At 40.0% G+C, this 26,345-nt stretch overlaps 1 protein-coding gene across 1 annotated transcript in view; it reads right to left on the minus strand.

Annotated features, from left to right (window-relative positions):
- The window catches only part of ARHGAP15 (Rho GTPase activating protein 15), a 500,572-nt gene that overhangs the window by 466,815 nt on the left and 7,412 nt on the right, over positions 1–26,345 (minus strand). Inside the window, exon 2 of the mRNA XM_075001536.1 lies at positions 6,334–6,513. Within this exon, the coding sequence (XP_074857637.1) occupies positions 6,334–6,498 (165 nt within the window). The 5' untranslated portion in view covers positions 6,499–6,513. The remainder of the gene's footprint in view (positions 1–6,333; positions 6,514–26,345) is intronic.

A 26,345-nucleotide genomic window follows, 5' to 3' on the forward strand; every position in this document is an offset into this window, starting at 1 on the left:
TAGTAATCAGAGGACTAACTTTAAAAAAATTATCCAATGTACATTTATGGTACTTTTCAATCAGTAGTAAAGTATAATTGTATTTAGTTAGGTTCGAGTTAAAATAGCCTGGCATACATAGCACACACATTAATTTGTAGAGTTGAATCTCTCTTTGAAGTGTTAGTATCTAAATTGAAGTAGTAAACTTTCAGAACCTTTGGCAAGACCAATTTGTACTTAGTAAATAGGGTGAAGATTTTCACAGCATGAGACAATGTAAGACTGAAGGGGAAAAAAACCCCATCACACTGGAGGTTTCTGAACCTTTTCCCTATCCATCTGTCACATTGAGTTAAAGTCAAAAATCATAAATTCCAATTCACATATTATCTTGTCTGAACTTCAAGTTGATTCAGCAACCACCACAAACTGGTTACAGTCACCACTTCCTCAACAGAGCTGACATGAATTTACTCCATCTCTTTCAAAAAGAAAGAGATACCAGTTATTTCCTTTTCTGTACAATCTTATGTTGTTGTCTATCAAATTATGCTGCTGAAATGTTATACTGAAAATATCTTGAATGCAAAGAGCTTTTGACAATAAAATGAGCATTACTTTCCTAGCCAAGTTCAGTTCAGTTCTGGTATCTACAGGAAAATATAAAATATAGATATATAGACACAAACACATGCAGACCCACAAAATACATAAATGAATTTTTTTCAGAACTTCTATTTTAGAAACAGAATTGCCTTCCTAAGCCTTGCTTTTCCTGTGTGGAAAAAAATGGTATATCTCACCAAAAAAAAAACAAAAAACTTTTGATAAGAAATCATTAGCCATGAAAAATGAGAATAGAGCAAATTACACTGTTCGGTCTACATTTTCATCTAGACTCAGATTTCACAATACCCAACAATATGTGGCCCCAGGCCAGCACTAAGAAGTGCAGTTGGATGCCCAAGGAAGAACTAAGGCCCTTTTCCTACAACTGCTTATTGACATTAGTTGTCAAATCACATGCCTTAAATTAACATATATAAGAGTACTTGAAGAATATGAGCCCTTAGGAATTAGGACTTTATTTAAAATTTGGGAATATTTTATATATATACAATATTGTATGGATAATAGAGGTAAAATGACATTCTGATTTGATTATGTAAAATATATTTGAACTACATAGATATGAAACATCTGGAAGATTCTGTTTTGTTTTCCTTCAATGGTAGGAAAACAAACAGGTTACCTAACTGGTCTTTTCCATTTCTAACTTCTATGATTCCACTAACAACTTTGCTGGAGGAATAGGCCTGAATTACTTTCAAACAAGTCACTGTTTTATCTGAAATCTACTTATGTCATACATAACACTGAAATACATGGCGAAGTAAAGTGGTTACCATGACAAAATAAGCCTTTACCAATGGTTATTACATTTGGTCACCTCAGGCACATTCATATTTCTATCACTGTTCTAGGACAATTATTTGAACATGGAGCAACTGAGTTACCTCAGATACTCATGGGTCAAAATTGTTCCTTTGTAATGGTGTCTACTGCATAAGACAGTGAAACACGGAAAATATGTGTGTGTCAGTGTGTGTGTGCATGTGTGTATTGATATTGACTTCTCTGTCTATTTGTCTCCCCCCAAACACTCTCATACTCACTTGAGACTTGAGTCTTATAGATAAAGTGAGGACAGCCCTTTTTAGCATAAAATATCTATATGTGTAGATAGATATATATTTATTTAATTTATAGTATTGTGAATGGGGAGAATGCTTAATTAATTAAGTCAATTACTTGTTGAGAGAACATTTTTGTCAATGCCTGTTTTTCTCTGGGGGCAGGGGAGGGTGAAAGAATAACAAATCTTCAAAATCCTCCAGTAAATACACTATTTTAATAATGATCTCAAAATGATCTTATAGAGAAGGAAATAATCTATTTTTAGCTGAAACTTCTTACAGCAGTAAGACAAAAATCATGAAACTGAAAACATTTTAAAAAAGGGCTCTAGTCTGTCTTTAAATGAGTATTAGAGAGAGACTAGAGCCCTTTCTAAAAATGAATATTAAACTGATAACATATTTATGAGGAAGTCAAAATATTTTGGAAGCCGATAATCCTGTAAGCCTTAACATGATATAAAAACAACAAATAAATGCAAAGTGTTACTGTTACACATGCCTGCCTGATCAATGGTTTTCACATATTGATCTATAAATGGAGTTGACAGTCTGTGTTGGCTGCACATTTTCCAAGCAGCTCTATTTTTGTACAAAACCAATACGGGCAATTACCTTTGTTTGAGATGCCAAGTCTTATCAATTCAATGTGATTTAGTGTCATTTTAATTAAATATCAGGATCTACTTCAGGACAATCTATACAAAGCCTCAAACTTGACTATAAGCTTTATTTGAAGTAAACATGCACAAACACTGCAATCTCATAATATGGCTCAAAAACTCTGCTAAACAGAAGGCTAATATTTTTAGCCATTTTATTTCTGTTTTTCTGGCTAGACAGAACTTTGGCAAGTATTCTGTGACCACAACAGTAAGAAACAAAAGAAAATTGCTTCCGTTTCTCTGATAATGTATCATAGCACTAAATAAACTACCATGCCTAGTTAATCAGAAAGAAGTCTAACACATTAGCATTTGGTGAGTCTAAGATGGACCCTGAGTCTTAATACAAACACTAGTTAAAAAAGACATTTAATTGATTAATTTGGTCTGTATGAAGCAAAACACATTTATCTGGGTTTAAGTGATAGAAATATTGATTTATATTGCAGACTGATATACTAATATGAAACACTGTAAGATCGCTTGCCAACTACAATCTCTGTCCAGCTTCAAGATTCATGCTCTTTAAACTCTACATTAATATCAGTTCCAACCTTTGCAGAATACTTAAGCATTTCCAGGGTAAATAACGGAAACTAAAAGACATCAGCATCTGCATTAAGCTTTTCCTTTGACTAGCTTCTCTAGTATATATCAGCACCTTCACTACTACCGAAAGCACAGTTTATTGGCTTTATTAATGTATGCTGCATATCCTCCATTGTCACACTATAAAAATAAGCTCTTCACTTTTAAAAAGGAGATTCCAATGTGTGCACACAAGCACAGTTATAGATATTTTAGAATGCCACAAACCACTCACACAAAATTATAAACTCTTCTCTACAAATCTGTACTAGAGGTCTTTCATAAATGTGTTTCTGTCTTTTGACATGCAAGATTTGGGAGTTTTTATTTTGTTCAAACATATTTTACTCATATTTAACTGTTCAAACCACAACAAATCCTTAATTGCCTTAACTTACACTAAACTCCAGCTGAAGTGAATGTGTTTTTCATTAGTAACAGAGAGTAAGCCATGCAAGTCTATATACTATCAAAACAAAAAAAGCAGTAAAGTAGCACTTTAAAGACTAACAAAATAATTTATTAGGTGAGCTTTTGTGGGACAGACCCACTTGTTCAAACCAGGTCTGAAGAAGTGGGTCTGTCCCATGAAAGCTCACCTAACAAATTACTTTTTAGTCTTTAAAGTGCTACTTTACTGCTTTTTTGTTTTGTGTTTTTCATGTTTTAGGAGCAGAAGATTTGGCCCATGGTCAACAGAAAAAGAAACATGTTCATGAACAGATCACAGATCAGTATCCCCTTATGAGTTCACTCATATTGTTAGGTTAAAAAAACTCAGCATTGAAGATGATAAAATACAGTTTATAAGAAATCAGTACAAAATATTGCCAATTAATGAACACAATCAGTTCAATTATGTACATACAGCAAGATTCTTTAAAGTCTCCCAGATTCTCAACTGGTATAAAGCAGCATACATCTTATTTTTCCCCTCAACACAGTGTAATAAGATCTAATTGTTATATTGGTGTCTGTATCTTTAAGCACTGATTTGTATTCCTTTGGGTGCAAAACACTGAATGTTGTTTATTTAAATTTACCACTAACAGTACAAAACATAAATACATTATTCAAAACAACCACAAAGAGCTCTTCACTCTTTTCAATGCACTTGACAAACAAAGGTTATAGCTTCTCCTTTCCATACCCTCACTCCCCCCACCCCTGAAAATATTTTACTAATCAGGCATGGAGGATCTAATATATCAACATGAAAGTACAGATTTTTGGTAAATTTTTTACATTCAAGTAATACTATATGTCAAGCACTTATTTTAATAAGAAGTTGTGGTTTGGCTTTAGCAAGCAACTTTAACAGGCTTATATGAGCAAAGATGTCAGAATACTTTTTGTTGTGTCAATATCTAGTCAGAAAATTCTGCATGGCAAAAAGAGATGAAAAGAAATGAAACAGAAAGAATATCAGTAGCATGGCAAGCTTTCAGTCTATGATATTGGAGCCAAATTTGTTTCGTAAAATGACATATACTGAGCAAAATACCACTCCAGATAATTAGCTACTAAACAAATGTAATGCAAAGCAACTTTTCAGCTTTCTACTAATGAACATACATTGTACCTGCTATGGTTATGGGAATACAGCAGTGAATATTTATGCCTAGTTTAACTTTGTAGAACTCTTACTCTTTAACAGTCCAGCATTCTGCCCCCAAAACTAAAGTTATGTAACAAGGTAATATCAACAATGAGAAACTGCATGATAAAATCCTGCCCAAAAGTGAAAAATGCTAATTTTGTCTCATTTAGCAGCTGGATACAGAAATGCTCATTAGTTTTAAGAGGGTTAATCCTTTTAACTTTTGCATATTGATATGCCAATTATGCCTAATTGTACAAGAGGCATCAGTCAAGGTAATAGTGCATAAACACATGAAAGTTATTAAGTACATCCCAACATGTAATAAAGTAGGTGTTAATTGGTAGCTGAGTTCTGCAGGCTATTGAGGTGGATAATTCATTGAGAGATGGATCACTTGTAATTTCTCTACATAATTCCTTTTGCAGTCTCATGCTGTGATGTTTTCATGCTTGTCAAAAACAACTGCAGCCTAGTGCCGTTTGTTAAACACAGCCAATAAAATATGTTAGGCATCATTACATATACTTAACTTTTAAACTTTTTCAAAGGTACAGTTCTTACTGATCATGCATGATAGTATTTCCAATATATTATTGTAAACACTGTTTCAAGTTAATAATTGAGAAACATTTCATTTACGATAAAAACAAAGCAATACATGCTATGTATCTGAGGCAAGTAATACTTTTAAAGTAAATATACAGAAATTAATCTCTGTCACCAGTCTGCCATGATCTAAAGCAATGTTTTCCATCCAGAAATGTAATGTTTTGCTTCCCTGAGCTAAATTCATGTAAGTCAAATAGAGAGAGAGAGAAAGTATGATTAAAATCATGTACTTTTCAAGGTACCCAGATGACACTGTTATGGGTTAATTTTCCCTTTGAACTTGGAGAGAAAATGCAGGAAAAACAAAATTTCTATAGAAAGCTTAATCCATTTAATAACTCAGCTAGGATAATGGATTCCTATGAAATATTCAGCTCTCTACCAGAAGAACAATGAATAGTTCACATGGTTGCGAAGAGTGACTGAGTCTTGGGGGTCTCTCCCCAGCTAGCCTAACTCGTTTGCATTCACTCAGTACAAAATTGATCTGGAGTCCAAAAGAGTAGCTAACATTGCATAAATAATTTTGTAACATCATATGGCCTCAGCTGCAAGTTGCCACTATTACAGAAGAAAATTAACCAGGGGAGACTCATACCAATCAGTTTGTTTAGTAGCTCAGAATGAGTACAAGGGCCGGGACATAACTGGCAACAGAGTTTGTTAGTATTTTATTTTAAATTGTTTTAACGGCTAAAAATAATGCAAGTCCGTTCACAGTTAACACATTCAGATATGTTTAGTATCAGAAATCTCCAAAACAGTAATAGTTAGAGCAAGATGCTTTTAGGTGTGTCAGTAGCAAAGTTGCCCTTTATCCAAAGAGTTTTAATCCCTGTTCTATTCCCTTTCTGCCCCTGATTTTAGCATCTGGCTTTTAAAAGTGGTACATATTAGAAAAACTAAGCACTCCACCTCAGCCCAGCTTCATTTATTACACTGAAACATGACAGTGGAGATGTTTAGTAGGCATTAAAGTTCTAGCACATAATCTATGATATAGCTTTGTGCTACAAATTTTACTTTACTACCTTCTGACTCTATTTGAAGAAGTGTTATTTCCCACTACATGTAGGTCTAGATGGATTTCTACTCATAAAGGTTTCTGGAAGAATTAATAATAAGGCTGAAAATACTAATTTGGTTTTACAAAAATCAGATCAGGAAATGCTTGGGGAATTTTACTTACAGGTTCTTTGACTTTCACATTGTCAGAAAGGATCATTGATTTACTTTGGCTATGTCTATCATGGTGGCTGTTGGCACTTTTGATCCTCATTTGAACAGCCCCTACATTCTGGTGTGTAGGACTCAGTTTTTCAGAAGAGGCATCAGAAGCTGGAAATTCTTGCATGGTTACTGTATTTTCCTGAAAAACACAGAACAATAAAGTAATTCTTGACACATGTGCTCTTAATGCAGACCCATGCATATTGTATTTCATTTCAGTCAATGACAGACACAGATGAACCAGTTCAGGAAACCACTATTATCATGATTACTAGGGTAACCAAAATTATGAGCCGCTAAGTTGATAACTATATTAGTCACTTATCCAAATCAATTCCAGGATATTAGAGAACCAAGGTGAGTGAGGTAATATCTGTTATAGAACCAACCACAGTAAGCTCACCCAATAAAAGAAATTTCTTTCAAACATCTTATCTTTTGGAGGAGCTGAGTTACTTTGGTGTGATCTCCCTGTAAGCTTCTATGACATCCAGTTGGCAGTCATCAACCTTTGGCCCTATTCACACGATACATTTTAGACTATATTGGGGAGGTGGGGACATCTTCACAGACAGGCTTGCAAACCTAGTGAGGAGGGCTTTAAATTAGATTCTTTGCGGGGCAGTGACCTGAGCCAAGTGGAGAAGTGGAATACTGGGAAGAAACACAAGAAGGAAACTGCAACAAAGGAGTATCCCTGAATTGTACTCAGAAGGCAAAGCAACTGGATGGTTGTATTAGGTGTCTGTACACAAACATAAGAAGCCTGGGAAACAAGCAGGAAGAATGAAATGTCCTGGCACAGTGAAGGAATTAGGATGTGATTGAAATAACAGAGACTTGCTGGAACAACTCATATGAGTGGCGCATTGTCATGTAAAGTTATAAACTGCTTTGGAAGGACAGGCGGGGGGAAATTGTGGAAGAGATGCACTGTACATTAGAGAGCAGTATGACTGCTCAGAGCTCCCGTATAAAAAAAGGGGGAAAAAAAGCCTTTTGAGAGTCTTTGGGTTAAGTTTAGAGGAGGAAGTGACAACGGTAGAGTTGTGCTGTGTGTCTAATACAGACCACTGGATCAAATGAATGAGGTAGATGAGGTTTTCTTTGGACACTTAATAGAAGCTGCGAGACCACAGCTGTGGTTCTTATGTGGAACTTCAATCACTAAGACATCTGGTTGGAGACCAATACAGCAGTACACAGACAATCCAGGAAGTTTTTGGAGAATGCTGGGCACAACTTTCTGGTGGAAGAGCTGAAGGAACCAACTAGGGGCCATGCTCAACATGACCTGTTGTTCACAAACAGGGAGAAATTGGTAGGGGAAGCAAATTTGTGTGGCAAATGTGGGTGCAATTAGGAAGACCAATGTGCAACTGGAGTTGCGGGTAGCTAGGGATGTGAAAGGCAACAAGAAAGGTTTCTACAGACATGTTCACAATAAAAAGATGGTAATGGAAGGTGAGGGCTGTTACTGAATGGGGAGGGTAAATTAGTGACAGTTGATGTGGAAAAAGCTGAAACACTCAATGATTTTTTGCTTCTGTCTTCAATGACAAGGTCAATTCCCATACTGTTTCATCAAGCAGCACAGTATGTGTAGGAGGTGGGCCACACTCAGTGGGGAAAGAGCAGGTTAAGAACTATTTAGAAAACCTGGACATACACAATCCATCCAAGGGTGCAGAGGGAACTGGCTGATGTGATTGCAGAGCCATTGATCATTATTTTTGAATATTTCTGCTGACTGAGAAAGGTCCCAGATTATTGAAAAAAGGCAAATGTAGTGCCCAATTTTTAAAAAAAAAGGAAGAGTCCCTGGAAACACATGGAGGGAATTCTCAAGGAATTCATTTTTAAGCAATTAGAAAAAAGGAAAGTGATCCGGAATAGTTAACAGGGATTCACCAAAAGAAAATCATGCCTGATCAACCTGATTGCCTTCTGTGATGAAATAACTGTCTCTGTGGATATGTGAAAGGCTGTGGATGTTATGGACCTGGACTTTAGCAGAGTTTTGATACAATCTTTCACAGTATTCTTGCCAGCAAGTTAAAGTAGTATAGATTGGATAAATAGTTGGATAGAAAGCTAGTTAGATCAATGGCTTGATGTGTGGTTGGTGATTGGTATCAAGCAGAGCCCTTCAATGGTCAGTCCTGGGGCCGGTTTTGTTCAACATTGTCATTAATAACTGAGACGAGGGGATGGATTTACCCTCAGCAAGTTTGTGGATAACTCTAAGCTAAGGAGAGAGGTAGATATACTGAAGGGTAGGGATAAGGTCCAGAGTGACCTACACAAATTGGAAGATTGGGCCAAGACAAAGTTGATAAGTTTTAAACAGGACAAGTGCAGAGTGCTGCACTTAGGACATAAGAATTCCAACCACAGTGACAGGTTGGGGAATGACTAGCTAAGCAGCAGTTCTGCAGGACAAGACCTGGGCATTACAGAGGATGAGAAGCTGGATGACAGTCAACAATGTGCCCTTCTGGCCAAGAAGGCTAACCTCATATGGGACACATTAGTAGAAGCACTATTAGCAGACCTAGGGAAGTAAGTATTCCCCTTTATTTGACACTGATGAGGTCACATCTGGAATACTGTGTCCAGTTCTGGGGCCCCCACATTATAAAAAGGATGTGGACACATGGAGAGAGCTCAGGAGAGAGTAACAAAAACCATTAGGAGGCTGGAGTAAATGACTTATAGGAGAGGCCAAGGGATTTAGGATTATTTAGTCTACAGAAAAGAAGAGTGAGGAGGGATTTGATAGCAACCTTCAACTACCTGAATGGGATTAAAAAGAGGATGGAGAGAGGCTGTTTTTAATGGTGACAGATGACAAAACAAGAAGTAGTGGTCTCAAGTTGAAGTGGGAGAGGTCTAGGTTGGATATTAGGAAAAGCTATTTCAGCAGGAGGGTGGTGAAACACTGGAATATATTAGATAGAAGAGAGACCTCAGAGAGGTAGACATCGAGCTGGACAACTGGGAAGAACTAGCAGATGACTGCAGCAGATGGAGGCAGGGGTTACACAGGGGCCTTCGGAAGGGTGAGAAGAAGATCAGACAGCTAGCAGAGGAGAAGCGAGTGCACAAAAAGCACAATAAGGACTTGCCAGACACCCACTACATCTGCAAGAGATGCAGCAAGGACTGTCACTCTCGTGTGGGTCTTCACAGTCACAATAGACGGTGTAAATGAAGTCCTCAGTTGAAACTTTAAAGGGTGCGATCCATAGTCTATGCAGACTGAAAGATGCCTACTACTACAAATATCCATCCCTAGAGGTTTTCATGTCCTGTCTTGACAAAGCCCTGACTGGGATGATTTAGTTGGACTTGGTCTTGCATTGAGCAGAGGGTTGGACTTGATGACCTCATGAGGTCTCTTCCAACACTATTATTCTATGAAGGAAAATTGTATGTTTTGAAAGTAATTAACCTGATCGACTTCTATGCTACAATATTTTAAAATCCAAGCTAGCGGCATGTGGAAGAACTGTGTAGCACCCCTGTAGGATGGTTTTCTCAAGTTAAGATCTCTTGACACTTTCTTAGATTCGAGCAATTTATCTATAAAAAAAACCCTTTTTTTATAATGTAAAACAATATGTCCTTGGGTTAAGACTGTGCACATGAACCTCCACTAAGAAGGCTCAGGACCAGTTAGTACCAATGATGTGGCATAAATATCTTACATATGCACCGCTGTGGTGCTAAGGGCGCTGTGACTTTGGAGTGGGCCATCTTTTGAATAAAATGTAAATGTGTTTTTCTGGCTCCTTCTTATTAAACAAAATTCAAGACTGGATGTTCTTCTGAAAGCTATGCTCTAGGAATATTCTGGGAAAATTCTGTGTCCTGTGGCTATGCAAGAGGACATCCTTGGTGATCACAACAGTCCCTTCTGTCCTTTTAATTATTAAAAAAAAAAATCCCCACAGCTTGTCCAATACAATGGCCGTGTCTACACGTGCCCCAAACTTCGAAATGGCCACGCAAATGGCCATTTCGAAGTTTACTAATGAAGCGCTGAAATGCATATTCAGCGCTTCATTAGCATGCGGGCGGCCGCGGCGCTTCGAAATTGACACTTCTTGCCACCGCGCGGCGCGTCCAGATGGGGCTCCTTTTAGAAAGGACCCCGCCTACTTCAAAGTCCCCTTGTTCCCATCAGCTCATGGGAATAAGGGGACTTCAAAGTAGGCGGCGTCCTTTTGAAAAGGAGCCCCGTCTGGAAGCGCCACACGGCGGCAAGGAGCGTCAATTTCGAAGTGCCGCAGCTGCCCGCATGCTAATGAAGCGCTGAATATGCATTTCAGCGCTTCATTAGTAAACTTCGACATGGCCATTTGCGTGGCCATTTTGAAGTTTGGGGCACGTGTAGACGTAGCTAATGGGTGCTAAACTTTGGCCAGGCCTACACTGGGACTTAAAATCAATTTTAGATACACAAATCCAGCTACGAGGATTGCATAGCTGGAGCTGGCACATCTAAAATTGATTTTTGCCACTGTCTACACAGCAGGAGATGGATGGGAAAAAATTCTCCTGTTGATGTCGGTTATTCCTTGAAAATTCCAGGAATACTGGGGTCAATAGTAATTCTATGACAGTTCACTTTACCATGTCCCCACCAGGTGCACTAAACTGAACTCTGGAAGAATGCCTGCAAGTGATTTAATCTTCCCTTGAGTGCAGACATACCCTTAGTGTCCTGGCCACAATGGAACTCTAGTTATTATATTCTGGGCTAATTCTGCATACATTTGCCATTGGTTAGCTACTTCACATTTTCTTTGCTAAACTTTAGGGTACTGTGTCCCATTAAACACTTGCATTTCCACACAAGTCATACATTAAAAATATATATATATATATATATATAGGTGAAATGGTATGTGATGGTATGAGAGGAAAAAGAGGGGTGTAAAGCAACTAAACATGTGGATTGATAAAAATTACTATATCACTGGTACTTTTTAAATAGCTCCATCATCATTGTTTGCAGTTTACTGTAATCTGGCAGAGGTTGCTTTGGGGCCAGGAATGCGTAAAGTCACTGAGATTTGTCTGAATTATAAATTACCAGATTCTGTGTGTGTGTTTTAGGGAACTCAACTTTTTCTGGCAGTACCCCAACAAAATTTTAAGCTTCTGTTCAACTTTGACCCAAAACTTGAGCTCAGGTGATCAGGTAAATAACCATTTATGTCTTACCAAAATAGTGCAAATGAAACTAAAGCTATAATACAAGTAGGAATAAGCAAAGGTACAAAGATCATTTTAAAATTGGCTTTGCAGTGAGCCTGAAGCCTGGTATTTGCCTTGAGACATAGGTCTCATTAGACCTAATAAAAAGTTAGCTTTATTCCATAACCCTGGGTCAGAAGATTTGCAGTATAGATATCTTGTGAGAAACTCTCAGGCTTTATTTAGCCAACTTCCTTAATTGCAGTGCATTGGAAAGATGTTATTAGTAACAAGTGCATTTCACACCCCAAAGTAATCACAAGGCTACACTTCTAAAGGTCTGCATGTATGCCCTCTGCACTTCAGAATTCCACAGAGAACTGAACTTCTACAGGACACAGACAAAATAGATCAAACAACAGGTGGTTACAGACATAGGGGAGGTGTTAGAACCACACACAGAATGCTGGGGTCACAGCCATGGGAGAAAGAGTAGTACTGGGGAAAGAGCTACAGATCCCTCAGAAGGGAGACAGAGCACAGGAAGGACCAGGGAACACAGAGTTGAGAGGAGGGGTTAATACACAGTATGCAGATATTTTGGAACACAGAGCACTTCAAGGTGACAAAAGAACAGTTTGTGAAATGTCTTTGTTAAGAGGCTTGTCCACAGAGCCAACGCCCCATGCCAGCTAGTCTGTCAGTTCAAGTGGCAAAAATTGTTTTCACTGGGGAATATACAGGGTTCAAACACAAATATTGATACTTCATTGGAGGTTGGTACGGTTGCATACAGCTGAATTTGTTTTTGTCTTTTTTCTTTAAAAATATAGGAAATGACACAAAAACTGTGTCAAACTATTATTCAAATTGAAAAATCAAGCACTCTAAAGCAAGGGAATGCCAGATAGGAAGGTGCCTCTACAACCTTAATATTCATTATGGTACAAGATTTTATTATATGGTCATCGTGTTATTTTTTTCAGAAGACCTCTACCTCATTCAGTGCTCAGTGAATTAACCTGGGTGCTGAAGGAAGTGGGGACATTGTCTGTGGGACTCCTACAGAGGTAATAATTGGGTTGAAAATGAAGGATAAGATTGCAGGTAGTATTAGGACTGTCTTGTGGTTAAGGCAGTTGAATAAATAATCAAATAGTCATTAGAATATGGCCAAGAACCTGACGTCCCCTCATCCCAGGACAGTGCACTAACTGCTGGACTACACAGGCATTGTTGGTTGCTCGTTGGACTCATGAATATCTCATACAGAGTGGAGCAGCTTTAACAGGGGAAGATGCATGTCACAATGTCCCACTGGTACCACCATCCTGGAGCCAAGTAGCTAGGGCACTGGGTGGCCACACTCTGAGTTCAACGCCTCTTTCTCTCAAATACAGGGGAGTTTGAATCCGATCCTCCCTCTTCTGGGGAAGTGCTCTTGCTATAAAGGGCACTTTTTATTTATTTAGTTTGATAAAAAGGGTGGTCTGAATCCCAAGTGAAGACTGGTACTCTGCTTTAGTGTCTCCCATTCTTAGCACCTAACTGTCCTCTACATTGTATATTACCATGAGTTCCTAACTTGGGACTGTGGATTCCACAAGCTGACAGGGCACTACGTTTGGCTTTGCAACACAAAGTATTTTTCTACAGCGTGGTACACAATAGCACAATGTTTGCTTAGTTATATGGCACACTTCCCAGGTATGTTTAATTTGTAGAAGTTTTCATATGTTATTTATAACTACTTGCATTGATCCCAAAATCTGCTTTACTTTGTGGTAAGGCTGACAAGATGAGTCTGAGGGGGGGAGTGAGATAACAATTTTTAAATTGTGGCTTGCATGCATGTTATTTGAGCCTATGACCACACAATAGACAGAGACATAGACATAGATTTATCATTATCTCATAGAAAGAATTTACAGGACATTGTGGCATTCTAATTCATTTCTCTCAATGGAACAAAATTGTGGCTCTGGTAACTCATGGAACATTTTCATTTGTGTTTGTTTTTCATGACAAGATGACAATTATCTTGTACTCTAATTGCAGGTGTCAGTTTCCAAAATAACCTTTTAATTTTAGTTTCCTTCCAACTCACTTTTCTCTTTTTTCCTCCTTGCAATTTTTAAACCTTTATTAAGTCTAATTTACCCAGAATACTTCGGTAAATAGAAAGGATAATGAGTAACAGCCATGGAAATGCCCAGTGCCTCTTTTGTTTAAAAAAAAAAAAAAGAGGAGCCAGGATGCAGCCAGCTCCCCATTCCTTTGCACCCAGCCATTCTGGGGCTGCTGAGGTGTCAGTACTCAGTAGTGGGAAAAAAATGCACTGGAGACATTCCAAAGGGGAGAAATAGACCTCCTTATAGCTTTCAGAGATTCAGATCTTTGTTTGCTACTTTGCCCAAGGGTGAATGGAATATTGTGTCAACTGTTAATATTATTCTTACCATATATTACAGAGTCAAAAAGGCCAAATGGCCATTTCATTCCTCCACATTCACCCTTACACCAACCAATAAAAAGCCGAGGCCTGTAACTGAGGAACAAAAAACTATAGAAGTTGAATGTGTTATCTGCACAAATGAAGAGCATTACAAAATCAGGCCAGCCTTTGTCAATTCCACAGGAAAAAACAAAAACATCTCAATGGTTCAGAGCTGTCTATTTTAGAAAAAGGAGAAGGAAGTTGAACCATAGACCTGTTCTGAAATGTTTTGCAGGTTATATTCAGTTTTGTGCTTTCAGTGTCCTCTATGCCATATAAAAGCGTTGTTAATATTATTTTTATTAAAGTAGAACTAAAAAAGCATGCTGGATACTGAGCAAACATACATGGACAGTTCTCTGCCCCTTACAGTGAGCATATAGAGAGTGGATCAGATAGACAAACCAAATATAAATTAAAATGACTGAACAGATAGAAGGCACACATCTGGATACATTTTTCTCTGTCCCTAGTTCCTTTCATCTGCCTTCCCTTGCTTCTTGCACTTTGACTAATCTCCCATACCAGACCATTCTCTTACAACTACCCAAACATGGCCTTCTTCTGCACCAGAGATTCATGCTCAGCTAGGATATATCTACATGGCAGAGCTATTTTGGTATACTGGAGGTATCCTGAAATAGCTACTCTATGTCTTTGACACATGCCCTTCATTTCAAAATAGTTTTCAAAATAACAGGTGCACTATTGCAATATCTCTATTCATCTTCTTGCAGGAGGTCTAATGGATGCCTGGAAATAGTGCTTTATTTCAGCCTTTGGCACTGGTTAGACAATGCCAAATGCCGAAATAGCCTATTTCAAACTACACTCGAAATAAGCAATGCAAATTGCATAGTTTGTTTTGAGTTTAGGCTCTTGTGTACAGATACTCCTAGAGAGCTTAGGAGATGGACAGAAACAGCAAGTCAGAGGAAGACAAATGTTAATGGCATCTGACTAATGCTGTTTGATGGTCAGAGGCTTGCAGGGGAACACAGTTCACCTATTCCCTATAGAAACCTGGGAGCTTTTGCTTTTGGGGTATTCTTCACTGAGCTGTATCACCCGCAAACCAAGGTTCATAGAATAACTCTAGTAGATATGTTTTTTTTCCTCCTGGAAGTGGGAGGTCACCTAGTAGGATTATATGAGAGATGGGCAATATTGATGTCCATATTTCAGAGGCAACTTATAACTGGGGATAAAGGGGGAGCACATATTTTGAAACCGCTCACCTCAAAAATAAGTAAAAAAATATAAAAATAAAAGAGAAACCCTGACAGAAAACTTGGGGAGCACATGACCCTGCATCTCCCCCCAACCAGTGCATCACCTTTGCTCAATTTAGCCTCTCAGAGCAATGATTTTTATCCTAAAGTCACTCTGGAAATATGGATACACACTGTCAAAGATTTAGAGCAAGACAAGTATATTTGAAACACGTCAATTTCAGAGGTAATGTAAAAATATTATGGCCCAAATTCTCAGCTGTCATGGGGATACTGTATGCTGTGCTGGTAGCCAAAACAGTTCTTATGCCAGTATATACCACAACGTTGGTATTTTAATCAAAAAAATGTCAATTTGTTAAAACCAAAGCTTTGCACAGATGTATATCTGTTTTGATTAAATTTTCATTAGGAATGTTTCTCAGGGCCAAGTTGGAATTTCTGATCAAAATGAGAGAGAGAGCGAGCACATGTCGCCCAGGAATAACCAATCACCCAGGGGTCTTACCCTCTAGAATGCACAAAACCAGGCTTGTGCTTTTCTGATTCAGAACAGGGCTTTGAAACTCTCCCATATCCTAGGTGAGCATCCTAACATCAAGAGCATGACTTTAAAAACAATTCTGAAAGGTAATGTTTTTGTTACAGTGAGGAAAGAAAATATATGTTAAAACCTAAGACTTTTTTGCAAAATGGAATTCTTGCTATCCTAGTGCAGAGGGAAACAAATGCCATTATGGTCTGGGACCTCATTTAATTTAGAGCCACATTCAAGTCCTCCCCTGTGCCATGCTACGTGCCATTGCAGACCAGGAGTTATATTAAAGAACTATTCTAAACAGCATTTTTGGTTAAGCTTCTCATCCTTGCTCTGACCTCCATAAGACAGAAAAGGGCCATAGTGGAGTAAAGAGGCTCTAAAAGAGTAACGAGCAACCTACGCTAGTGAGTGGGCCATGAGTGGTCTTCTGTCATGTCAGTAGGCTGCAAGATTGTTGTAACCAAGATGGTTTCCTGGAACAGGGTAGTTTTGCTAACCACGCCTGCATACCTTAAATTTGCAGAGTGTGCTGACTGAACTGTAAAAGCTCTTTGATTGGAAGAGAGGGGGAGAGCACAGCTCTTGCAGTCAACACTGTGTGTCATCAGCTCACATCTCACTTCACATGCCCTTGCTTTACATGCATGCCACTTCAGTAGTACCAGTGGGGAAAAATGAACCTATGTGGATGGAAAGCTATAAAAAAAGCTTGCAGACCATGCATAGAACCCCCATGGGCTGCATGCAACCAACAGGCCGCAGGTTGCCCACCACCGTTCAAAAAGCTCCTCCTGCATAAGCATAATGGAAGACAGTCATAAAACTTTTCTCTGGGGACTCTCTCAGAAGCTCTGGGGTATGGAGAGTTTTTGAATGGAAGACACAAGTGTTGCTATGTTGCAAGACAGCCCTGAAAAGACTGGACAGAGCTGCAGTCCACAGGCAGCTTGCCATAGCTTAGGCTATGTCCACACTGCACTTTCATCAGTAAAACACTTGTGTCAGTCAGGGGTATGAACAAAAACCACCAGCTCCTGACCAACAAAAAAATTATTCACAAAACACATCAGTGTGGACATCTCTTTTTTCAGCAGACGATGCTCTCCCATCAATAAAGCTACTGCCTCTCATTGGGAGTGGCTGTATTTTGTCAGCAAGAGCACTGTCTCCTGCATACAAAGAGCTGCCATGTTGCTTGCCTTAGAGAGGCAAAACTTTAGCAGCACAGCTGTGCCACTGTATGCAGTTCAATGTAGACAGAGCCTTAAGCAGTCCCACAGGTCTGACTTCTTCACTCCAGATAGACCTAGGATAAAGTTTCCTAAGTGTAAAAAAACCTAAAATTTAATTACTTTTAATAGAATATAGGTTCTCAAGTCACTTAGGCCACTCCGAAAATTTTAGCCGTAGTATCTTCTGGTTCCTTCTGGCATACACCAAGTTCTGGCTTCTTTGCTTGGCAATGAAGATTTGTTTGTTTGTTTCCATAGACTAATCAAAGAAAGTCCACGTAAATCCACCTCATAAAGACTGTCTTTTTATTGTTCACTTGAAGGACTCTGTCTTCTTTTGGTCCTTTTAAAGTTAGATTGACCACTACAGACAATAAAACACTCTACTATATACATAGCCCAGATTAGATTAAAGAAAAAGAGGGTATAAAATCCCTTAAAAATATTGCCAGAAAACAGCAGCCATTCCAGCATCTTGTTTATGCAAATCATCAGTCAAGTTCGTTGGATGTTTTATAGTCTGTAACAGGTGGGGACAAATTCATTAAAGTATTCACAAACCAGTCTCATATCCTTTAGAAAGGCATAGATAAACATAGTTCTTGCCCTATGGAGCTTACTATTTAAGAGATGATAATGAGCTAACAGGAAGCACTGGGAAAACTAGAGAAAGTAATAATCTAAAGCTTGTTTTGTTGTTAGCCTTTTTTATTGTAAACTCACAATTTTTTCCAACAATTAATGACCCCCACTGTTAAAAATATATGCCTTCCTTCTAGCTTTAATTGGTCTTTCTCCAGCTTCCAAACAATTGGGTCTCTTTATGTCTTTTTATGTTAGATTAAAGGGCCATCTATCACACATCTTTTTTTCCATATAGGTATTTGTAGATCATGATCAGGTGACCTCTTGACTTTCTCTTGGATAAACTAAATAGATTGAGCTGCTTTAGACTCTCATTATCTTTTCCAATTTGCCAGTATCATTTTTGAAGTTTTGAACACCACAACCGGACAGAGTATTCCAGTAATGGTCTCCCTGTTGGTATACACATTTGTAATATCACCTTCTGACTCCTCTTGATATTCCCCCCTGCTTATACATCCAATAATCACATTTGCTTTCTTTCTTACAGCACCACACTGGGAATTCGGATTCAACTAGCTATCTACCATTATCGTCAAATCCTTTTCAATGTCAGTGCATCCCATAATACTGTCTCCCATCTTGTAAGTGTGACTGACAGTCATATTTAAATTAATTATTTAATTATATTAAAACATATGTTGTTCAGATATGCCCAGCATACCAAGCAATACAGCTGGAATTGTATAATTGATCTGTTCCCATAGTTATTTATTATTTCATCAACTAACATAATCTGCAAAAGCTTAAAAACAATGATCTTGTATTTTCTTCCACATTATATTTAAAGATAACAATAGGATGACCAACCGTCCCATACTGGGCAGGACGGTTCTGTATTTGGGACTCCAAAAAGGCATCCCAACTTATTTTTTAAAAGGGATGAATTTAGGCCCTCGGGGGCTGGAGGATGGGGATGGGAGTGCCCATGGCTGCTGCTTCCCCCAGGCTGAGGGGGCATGCGCCAACTCCCCAGGGCTTCGTGCAACCAGGAGGAGCCACTTCTCCCTCCCTGTGAGTATCCTCCTGACCCATATTTGAGACAGGGAGATATAGTCACCCTAGATAACAATCATTGGGCCAAGAATAAATTCCTGCAGAATCTGGGAGGAACCATGTTTTATGGGGTGACCACATTTCCTTAACCTGTATGTGGGACACCTTGTAAAATTACTCATATTTAACTCAGTTTGACAGCAAATGAATCAAAGCCGTGCAATACAAACATTCACATTAACATCAAGTTGACCGAGACCTTATTAAATAATATTGCTTAGCTGAATTCTTTTTATTTGCCTTCTTATCATTAAGGCTTTAGGGTTCATATGGGGAAAGCTCTCTCTCTCTCTTCTCTCTCTCTCTCTCTCTCACACACACACACACACACACACACACACAAAACTGACCACCTCTATCACTCATGGGAAGTGACCAGCCACCCTAAACATCCCTGCCCAGTGCACTCCACACTCCAGGCCTGGCTGAAGCCCCAGGATGGACCCACTTCTCCTAGTATTGGGTGCTGCATCTTCCCAAAGTATAGCATGAAAGGTCACAGTCTGCCCTCCCAGATTTCTTCCAGGGTTCACACCAGAATGTGGCCCGCAGCAGCATTTCAGCATGAGGGAAGGAATGGGAGCAGCTCCCAGCTCCAGGGGAGGAGGAGGAAGGCATGACCTGGCCTGTGTCTTTACAGAGCTCATCTCTCATCCCACCCACACCCCTGCTCCTGCTTGTCCTTTCCTGCCCACACAGTGTCAAAAGACGGGTACTGCTTTAAGCATGTTGCTGGCCATTGACATAATCCAGCCATCTTCTGCCCTCCTACTACACTGTGGGCATGAGTGGTGTAAGCCTAAGGATACACTGTGCACCATGGTCAGAGTACCTGACTTCAAGGGCTTCAGTGAACCCAGCTAGAGAGCATGGGTGCTTAAAGGATACAGCAGCCCCACAATCCTTGAGGATAAGATGTCAGGGAGGGGAGTGGGTTGGTTGAAGAGGATTCTAAGCCCCTGCCCTAGTGTCTGTAGTGAAGCTTACAGGATCAGGGTGCACACAAGCTGGAAATAGCTCCCCCCTCACCACTTCAGAGCTTAACTGTGGGACAGAGAGGTTTCCCTGTGCCAGAGCTGTGTGGAAGCAGGCTCCTTCCAGCACCCTGGTCCAGAGGGTTTAAGGTTTTCTAGGGGAGCCCAGCATAGCCAGGTGCAGTGGGGAAAGGAAGGAGCCTGCTGACCAGACTGTTGGTGAGCTGACTACTCTGACCAAGTCTGCTTTTCTGGCACAGCAGTAGCAGTGGAACACATACCTCTGTGGGGATAAGGAGGAGTAGCCAGGCTGGGAGAAATGAAGGGACAAACAGGAAGGGGATACTTAAAGGGGAACATGTAAAGGGCTAATGGGTGGGGAGCAGAGATGATATATAACCAGACTCTGCCTGTCACCTCCCCACGTGGCACACAGACAGTGCAGGCCAGAAATGAAATGGGTCCTGCTGCCAGAGAACCAGAATTCAGTGGAGGCTGCAAGACCAGCAGGTCCTGTAACAGGACCAGTGGACCAGCAGAAAGAATGGCCAGCCCCATACAGTGCAGCCTTGAGCCACCACCACTCTTGCACACTAAGGCTGCGTCTACACGTGCACGCTACTTCGAAGTAGCGGCAGTAACTTCGAAATAGCGCCCGTCACGTCTACACGTGTTGGGCGCTATTTCGAAGTTCAAATCGACGTTAGGCGGCGAGACGTCGAAGTCGCTAACCCCATGAGCGGATGGGAATAGCGCCCTACTTCGACGTTCAACATCGAAGTAGGGACGTGTAGACGATCCGCGTCCCGCAACATCGAAATAGCGGGGTCCTCCATGGCGGCCATCAGCTGGGGGGTTGAGAGATACTCTCTCTCCAGCCCTTGCGGGGCTCTGTGGTCACCGTGGGCAGCAGCCCTTAGCCCAGGGCTTCTGGCTGCTGCTGCTGCAGCTGGGGGTCCGTGCTGCATATACAGGGTCTGCAACTAGTTGTTGGCTCTGTGTATCTTGCACTGTTTAATGAAAGTGTGTCTGGGAGGGGCCCTTTAAGGGAGCGACTTGCTGTTGAGTCCGCCCCGTGACCCTGTCTGCAGCTGTGCCTGGCTCCCTTATTTCGATGTGTGCTACTTTGCCGTGTAGACGTTCCCTCGCTGTGCCTATTTCGATGTTGGGCTGAGCAACGTCGAAGTTGAACATCGACGTTGCCAGCCCTGGAGGACGTGTAGACGTTATTCATCGAAATAGCCTATTTCGATGTCGCAACATCGAAATAATCTATTTCGAAGTTGGGTGCACGTGTAGACGTAGCCTAACCTCCATTGTTGGCCACTGGACTCCCACACTAGTTACTGATGGGCAGGTGGCCAGCAAACAGAGATTCAGCCAGCAACAGAGCTCACCAGTACTGATGGGAAGGCATAGAAAATATGGGACAATTTTTCAGTCATTTAAAAAAAAATCAGGACAACTTCAGGAGATCTTAAATATCAGACCGTTCCTTTAAAAAACAGGATCGCTCATCGCCCTAAAATTTTAGAATAGATTTGTACAGTTCTCAGAACAATGAGGTCCCATAGTCACTGCTGTCATACAAATGAAATTTTTTTATACCACTCTCTCCATAAGCAGCCTTAAGATCCCAAACAACCAAAGCCTGCCTATTGTGAAGTTCTGAACTGTTCCAGTACATAGGAAGGCTATTTTCAACTTCTTATTCACTCCCTCTTTGCAGTTTTGAACTATGACATTTTTTCTGCATAAAGACTAGTTGGACCATGGCACGTAAACAAACAAAATAAACAATCAGAGGAAAAATTCTTAGTTTTATACATTTGGAATAAGAACATTGCAGTCATCATGACATTATGTTGCCATTTAACAGTTTTCTTGTTCAATACATTCTGACTGTAGAAGTGAAATATTGTTGTGTTGATTCTGATCTCTCTTACACCTCTGGATCCACTGAGATTAATGGAGCTGCAATAGGAGACAACTGGAGTGAAGATAGATCAGAGTCAAGCCCTGATTCACACATTTCTTGAGGGAAAATACAAATGAACCATTACTTCACAAAACTACAAAGTCATGCACAGAATTAATGTACAGCAAGACAAAGATGGCATTGTCATGTGTGTACATCATAATCAGACTACATCTGTTACAGTATTCTGGGTAAGATTTTAATCTGCTTTTTTTTTTCCTTCCAACTCTTCCATCTGCTATTTGATGCATATGTATTAAAGTTCAGAAAAATCACAACATTTCATCCTATATACTTGAGATATGCCACACCAATCTGGAATATGACTTCCATCATACTTTTTCTATAGTTGAACACAATACACCTCAACATCTATTTGATCAATAAATCCTCCTAAATGGTAAGAGCTAGGACCACCAAATTCCTCTTATCATAACTACAGCAGCTCTAGGTTTTGGTTATGCCAGGAAAATGGGATGTGCTTAGAATGGGATTGGGTCTCATAAAACCAAACAGAAAAGAAACAGAATCATCAAATTAAGTACAATAATCAAAACTGTCATAACTGAGTTACTGTTGGAAGAGAGTTAAGCAAGATGAGCTAGAAAAATAGGATGAAACTGGAATAGGATTGCTTCTGGATAAACTTCACAGAAAATAGATAAAAACAGAGAAAATTGGAATAGGGCTTTGTTTTGGCACATCTAATTCAGTACTTAAGGTTTGAAAACTAAGAGAAATGTTATTGGAAATCAAATTTACTATAGCATTTTTTGTTATAATGTAGCAAATGAGAAGAGTTTATAGAGATGAAAAAATACACCTGATGGAAATCCCATTTAAAAAAAAATTACATGGACAAATTTTAACAATCACCCTGCTTAGGAGATTCAAAATAAAAATTAAACTTCACTGATATAACACTATTTTTGAAAAAAATACAATCATTTATTTAAATGATGTATATTTTCCTTTTATTTTCAGAATAACCCCACAGATCTTAATTGAGTTGCAGACCTCGGCAATGCCAAGTAGATTAGCTAGTAAACTATATTATAACTCACAAGCTGTTATTATTCCATTTCAGTACAATGAGAATTCCTGTGGCACCTTATAGACTAACAGATTTTTTGTAGCATAAACTTTCATATATGAATCTGAAAAAGTGGGTCTTTGTCTATGAAAGCTTATGCTCCAAAAATCTATTAATCTACAAGATGCCACAGGACTTTTTGTTGTTTTTTGCAGATACAGTCAAACAAAGCTCTCTCTCTGATACTTACTCAATTCAGTAATTTCCTGTGTGAAAACAGTTACACTAAAAATACGTTACGTGTAGTTTGCTGCCTGGAGTAGTTTGATTATACCTTGTTATTCCAACACTTGTTTTAATGATTCACTTATGATATCTTAAGTAACAAAAAATGAAGAAAAAAGAACTATAAACTAACTGGCTTCTTTGTTGCTGTCCTTCTTTGCTTTACATTTAGACAAAGAAAGGTAGGTGGCATTTTCCCAAATGCATTTATTCTTGTTATATATTTTGATCAAAGTTGAAAAATCATTACAAAAATCTGGGTATTTACTTAAGCTGTATCTCAATTTGTGTGTGGATTAGTAGAAAGGATATGGGAAGGAAGAGAGTTGGAGTAGGCACACTGTTATAGGATGAGAGATGCTGAACAATATTACCATAATAGGGTATTGGTGACAGCTACCTTTCCTAGATGTAAACAGAGGACTAAGACCCAAATCTTGCCCTGCTTTAGGGCAACTTTGTGCTACTCTAGAATCCTGTCTGTGTTATGACTGGAGTAGCAGCTACAAAAACCTAAAACCTGCTCCCCAGCTACACATGGGTACATAAACCCCTAAAGAAAGCCACATCAGGGGAACAAGCCATAGAGCTTATTTCTACACTGCATCTGGAAACATGCCTCTCAGACTGGTTAGACTGACTCATACTAGATCTGCTCCAGCTAGCATGCTAAAAATATCAGCATGAATGTTTTGGCACAGGTTGTAATTTAGACTAATCTAATTATTAAGGACAACAGAGAGTCATACAATCCAAAGATAAGACTAATCTCCCAGGTTTAAGGTCACATGACTTGTTCAAGCTACCACCCATTCCACAATCCCCATGTGTCATTTTTACCATGCAAGCTTTAGCAGAGAGGGCACAATTCTGTGTACTCTGGAAGGCACACTCCCAGCTACCACATAGACATACTCAGAGAGACATACTCATTATGAAGGGTCTACACTGTGCCTTCCACAGAGCTGTGCTCTCTGAGGCTTTTTCTGTAAGAACATGAGAAGTGTGTGGAGGGCCAACCAAATAAAAGGAGACACTCTGATGACCAAACAGTCCAATAATTAAGGAGATCTGATGCTCAACCCCACAACCATACTGGTCTTGACTTCAGACTCTTCTCTGGCATTCTTTAAGCAGGCACTTGAAGATTCCTTTTAATTCATGCTAGACCCAAGGGAATGCATAACACCTATGTACTGGAGAGAAAATTACACGTTGAACCTCTCTAATCTGGCACTGTGTATCTGGAAATATTCCTAATCCAGCATAATTTTAGTTATCTAGATGACCACTTATCATGGGTGTGACCAAGTTTCCTGTAGTCCCATCATGTTTGTTTACAGCCCCCAGTCGTGGCTCTCAGTGTTCTGTGTTGTTATTCAGCTGCTATTTAGCTCTAATTTACCTCTAACTGTTTTCTAAAAGCTACATAAGCCATGGAAGTGTTGGTAATGTGCTGGACAATATTGACCTCTCATGGTCTGGCAAACTCACTTGTTCGGCACCAGTTAGGTCCCAAAGGTGCTGAACTAGAGATGTTCAATCTGTAGACAATGTTGCAGAGGGAACATAATAGAGTATTGAATAAAACAGCATTTTCATGTTTATAAGTGAATGACTACTGCATAAAATCAGTGCACATGTCACTTTGTTCTGATTTACATAAAGGATGTGTCTACACTAGCCAACTACTTTGAAGTAGTTGGCACAATGTCGAAATAGTACACGTTGCGTTTACATGCACCGTGCACTATTTCAATGTTGAAATCGACGTTAGGTGGCAAGACATCAAAATCGCTATTCCTATCCGAAGATGGCAACAGCACCCTACTTCGAAATTGAACTGCGAAGTAGGGCGTGTGTAGACGATCCACATCCCGCTACGTCAAAATAGCAGGGTCCTCCATGGCAGCCATCAGCTGAGGGGTTGAGAGATGCTCTGTCCAGCCCCTGAGGGGCTCTATGGTCACCGCGTGCAGCAGCCCTCAGCCCAGGGCTTCTGGCTGCTGCTGTAGCTGGGGGTCCATGCTGCGTGCAAGGGGTCTGCAATCGGTTGTTGGCTCTGTGGATCTCGTGCTGTGCAGGCTGTGTGTGTCTGGGAGGGGCCTTTTAAGGGAGCGGCTTTGGGCTTTGCTGGCCCCTTATTTTGATGGGGAGCACTTGTGTGTGTGGATGCTCTGTATTTCCTTCCGGGGCAGCTCCTTTTGACATTCTCTGTCGCTACTTTGATGTTGAACGTTGATGGCACCAGCCCTGGAGGAAGTGTAGACGATACACGTCGAAGTAGCCTATTTTGATGTTCTTAAATCAAAATAGGCTACTTCAACGTAGTGTGCTAGTGTCGACATAGCCAAAATTATAGTTATCTTAAAGGATCCGGTGTTCTACAAGTGTTTAATGTCCAAAAGCACAGTATGTGGCAAAATTATTGAGGTCTTATTCCCTCTATCCCCCACATTTAGTGAAAAGGGCCTATGGGATGTGTGGTCTTAATCTTTCAAGTTTGAAATAGAACCCATTGGCTACGTCTACACGAGCCCCAAACTTCGAAATGGCCACGCAAATGGCCATTTCGAAGTTTACTAATGAAGCGCTGAAATGCATATTCAGCACTTCATTAGCATGCGGGCGGCCACAGCACTTCGAAATTGACGCACCTCGCTACCGCGTGGCTCATGCTGACGGGGCTCCTTTTCAAAAGGAGCTGATGGGAATAAGGGGACTTCGAAGTAGGCGGGGTCCTTTCGAAATGAAGCCCCGTCGGGATGAGCTGCGCAGCAGCATGGCGCGTCAATTTCGAAGTGCCGCGGCCACCCACATGCTAATGAAGCTCTGAATATGCATTTCGGCGCTTCATTAGTAAACTTCAAAATGGCCATTTGCGTGGCCATTTTGAAGATTGGGGCTTGTGTAGACACGGCCATTATGTGGGTTACATCACTTTTGTGTCTTACCCAAAATAGGCAATACAAGGAATCCACGTGAACATGAACCACTGAAAAAGGAACCCTGCCCATGCAAGCTGCTTACAGTCTTTCCTGTTTGTAACTTATAACGTGCCTTATCTTAAAACATTTGGCTTGTAACCACAGTGATTTCCATTGCTGGGTTGCATAAACTGGATGCGGTGTGCTTCAGATATGTTAACTTTTGGTGCTCTCTCAGTGCCGAAAACAACTGGAAAAATAACAGCTTATGTTCAACAAACTGAAGATTGTTTGCCTATTATGTCAGCAGCAGAGCTGGGGGGGTCACATTGATCTAATTAGTCTAATACTAGACCTAAAGGAATG

This window comes from Carettochelys insculpta, chromosome 8 (genome assembly GCF_033958435.1).
Source record: "Carettochelys insculpta isolate YL-2023 chromosome 8, ASM3395843v1, whole genome shotgun sequence".
Taxonomy (NCBI): Eukaryota; Metazoa; Chordata; order Testudines; family Carettochelyidae; genus Carettochelys; species Carettochelys insculpta.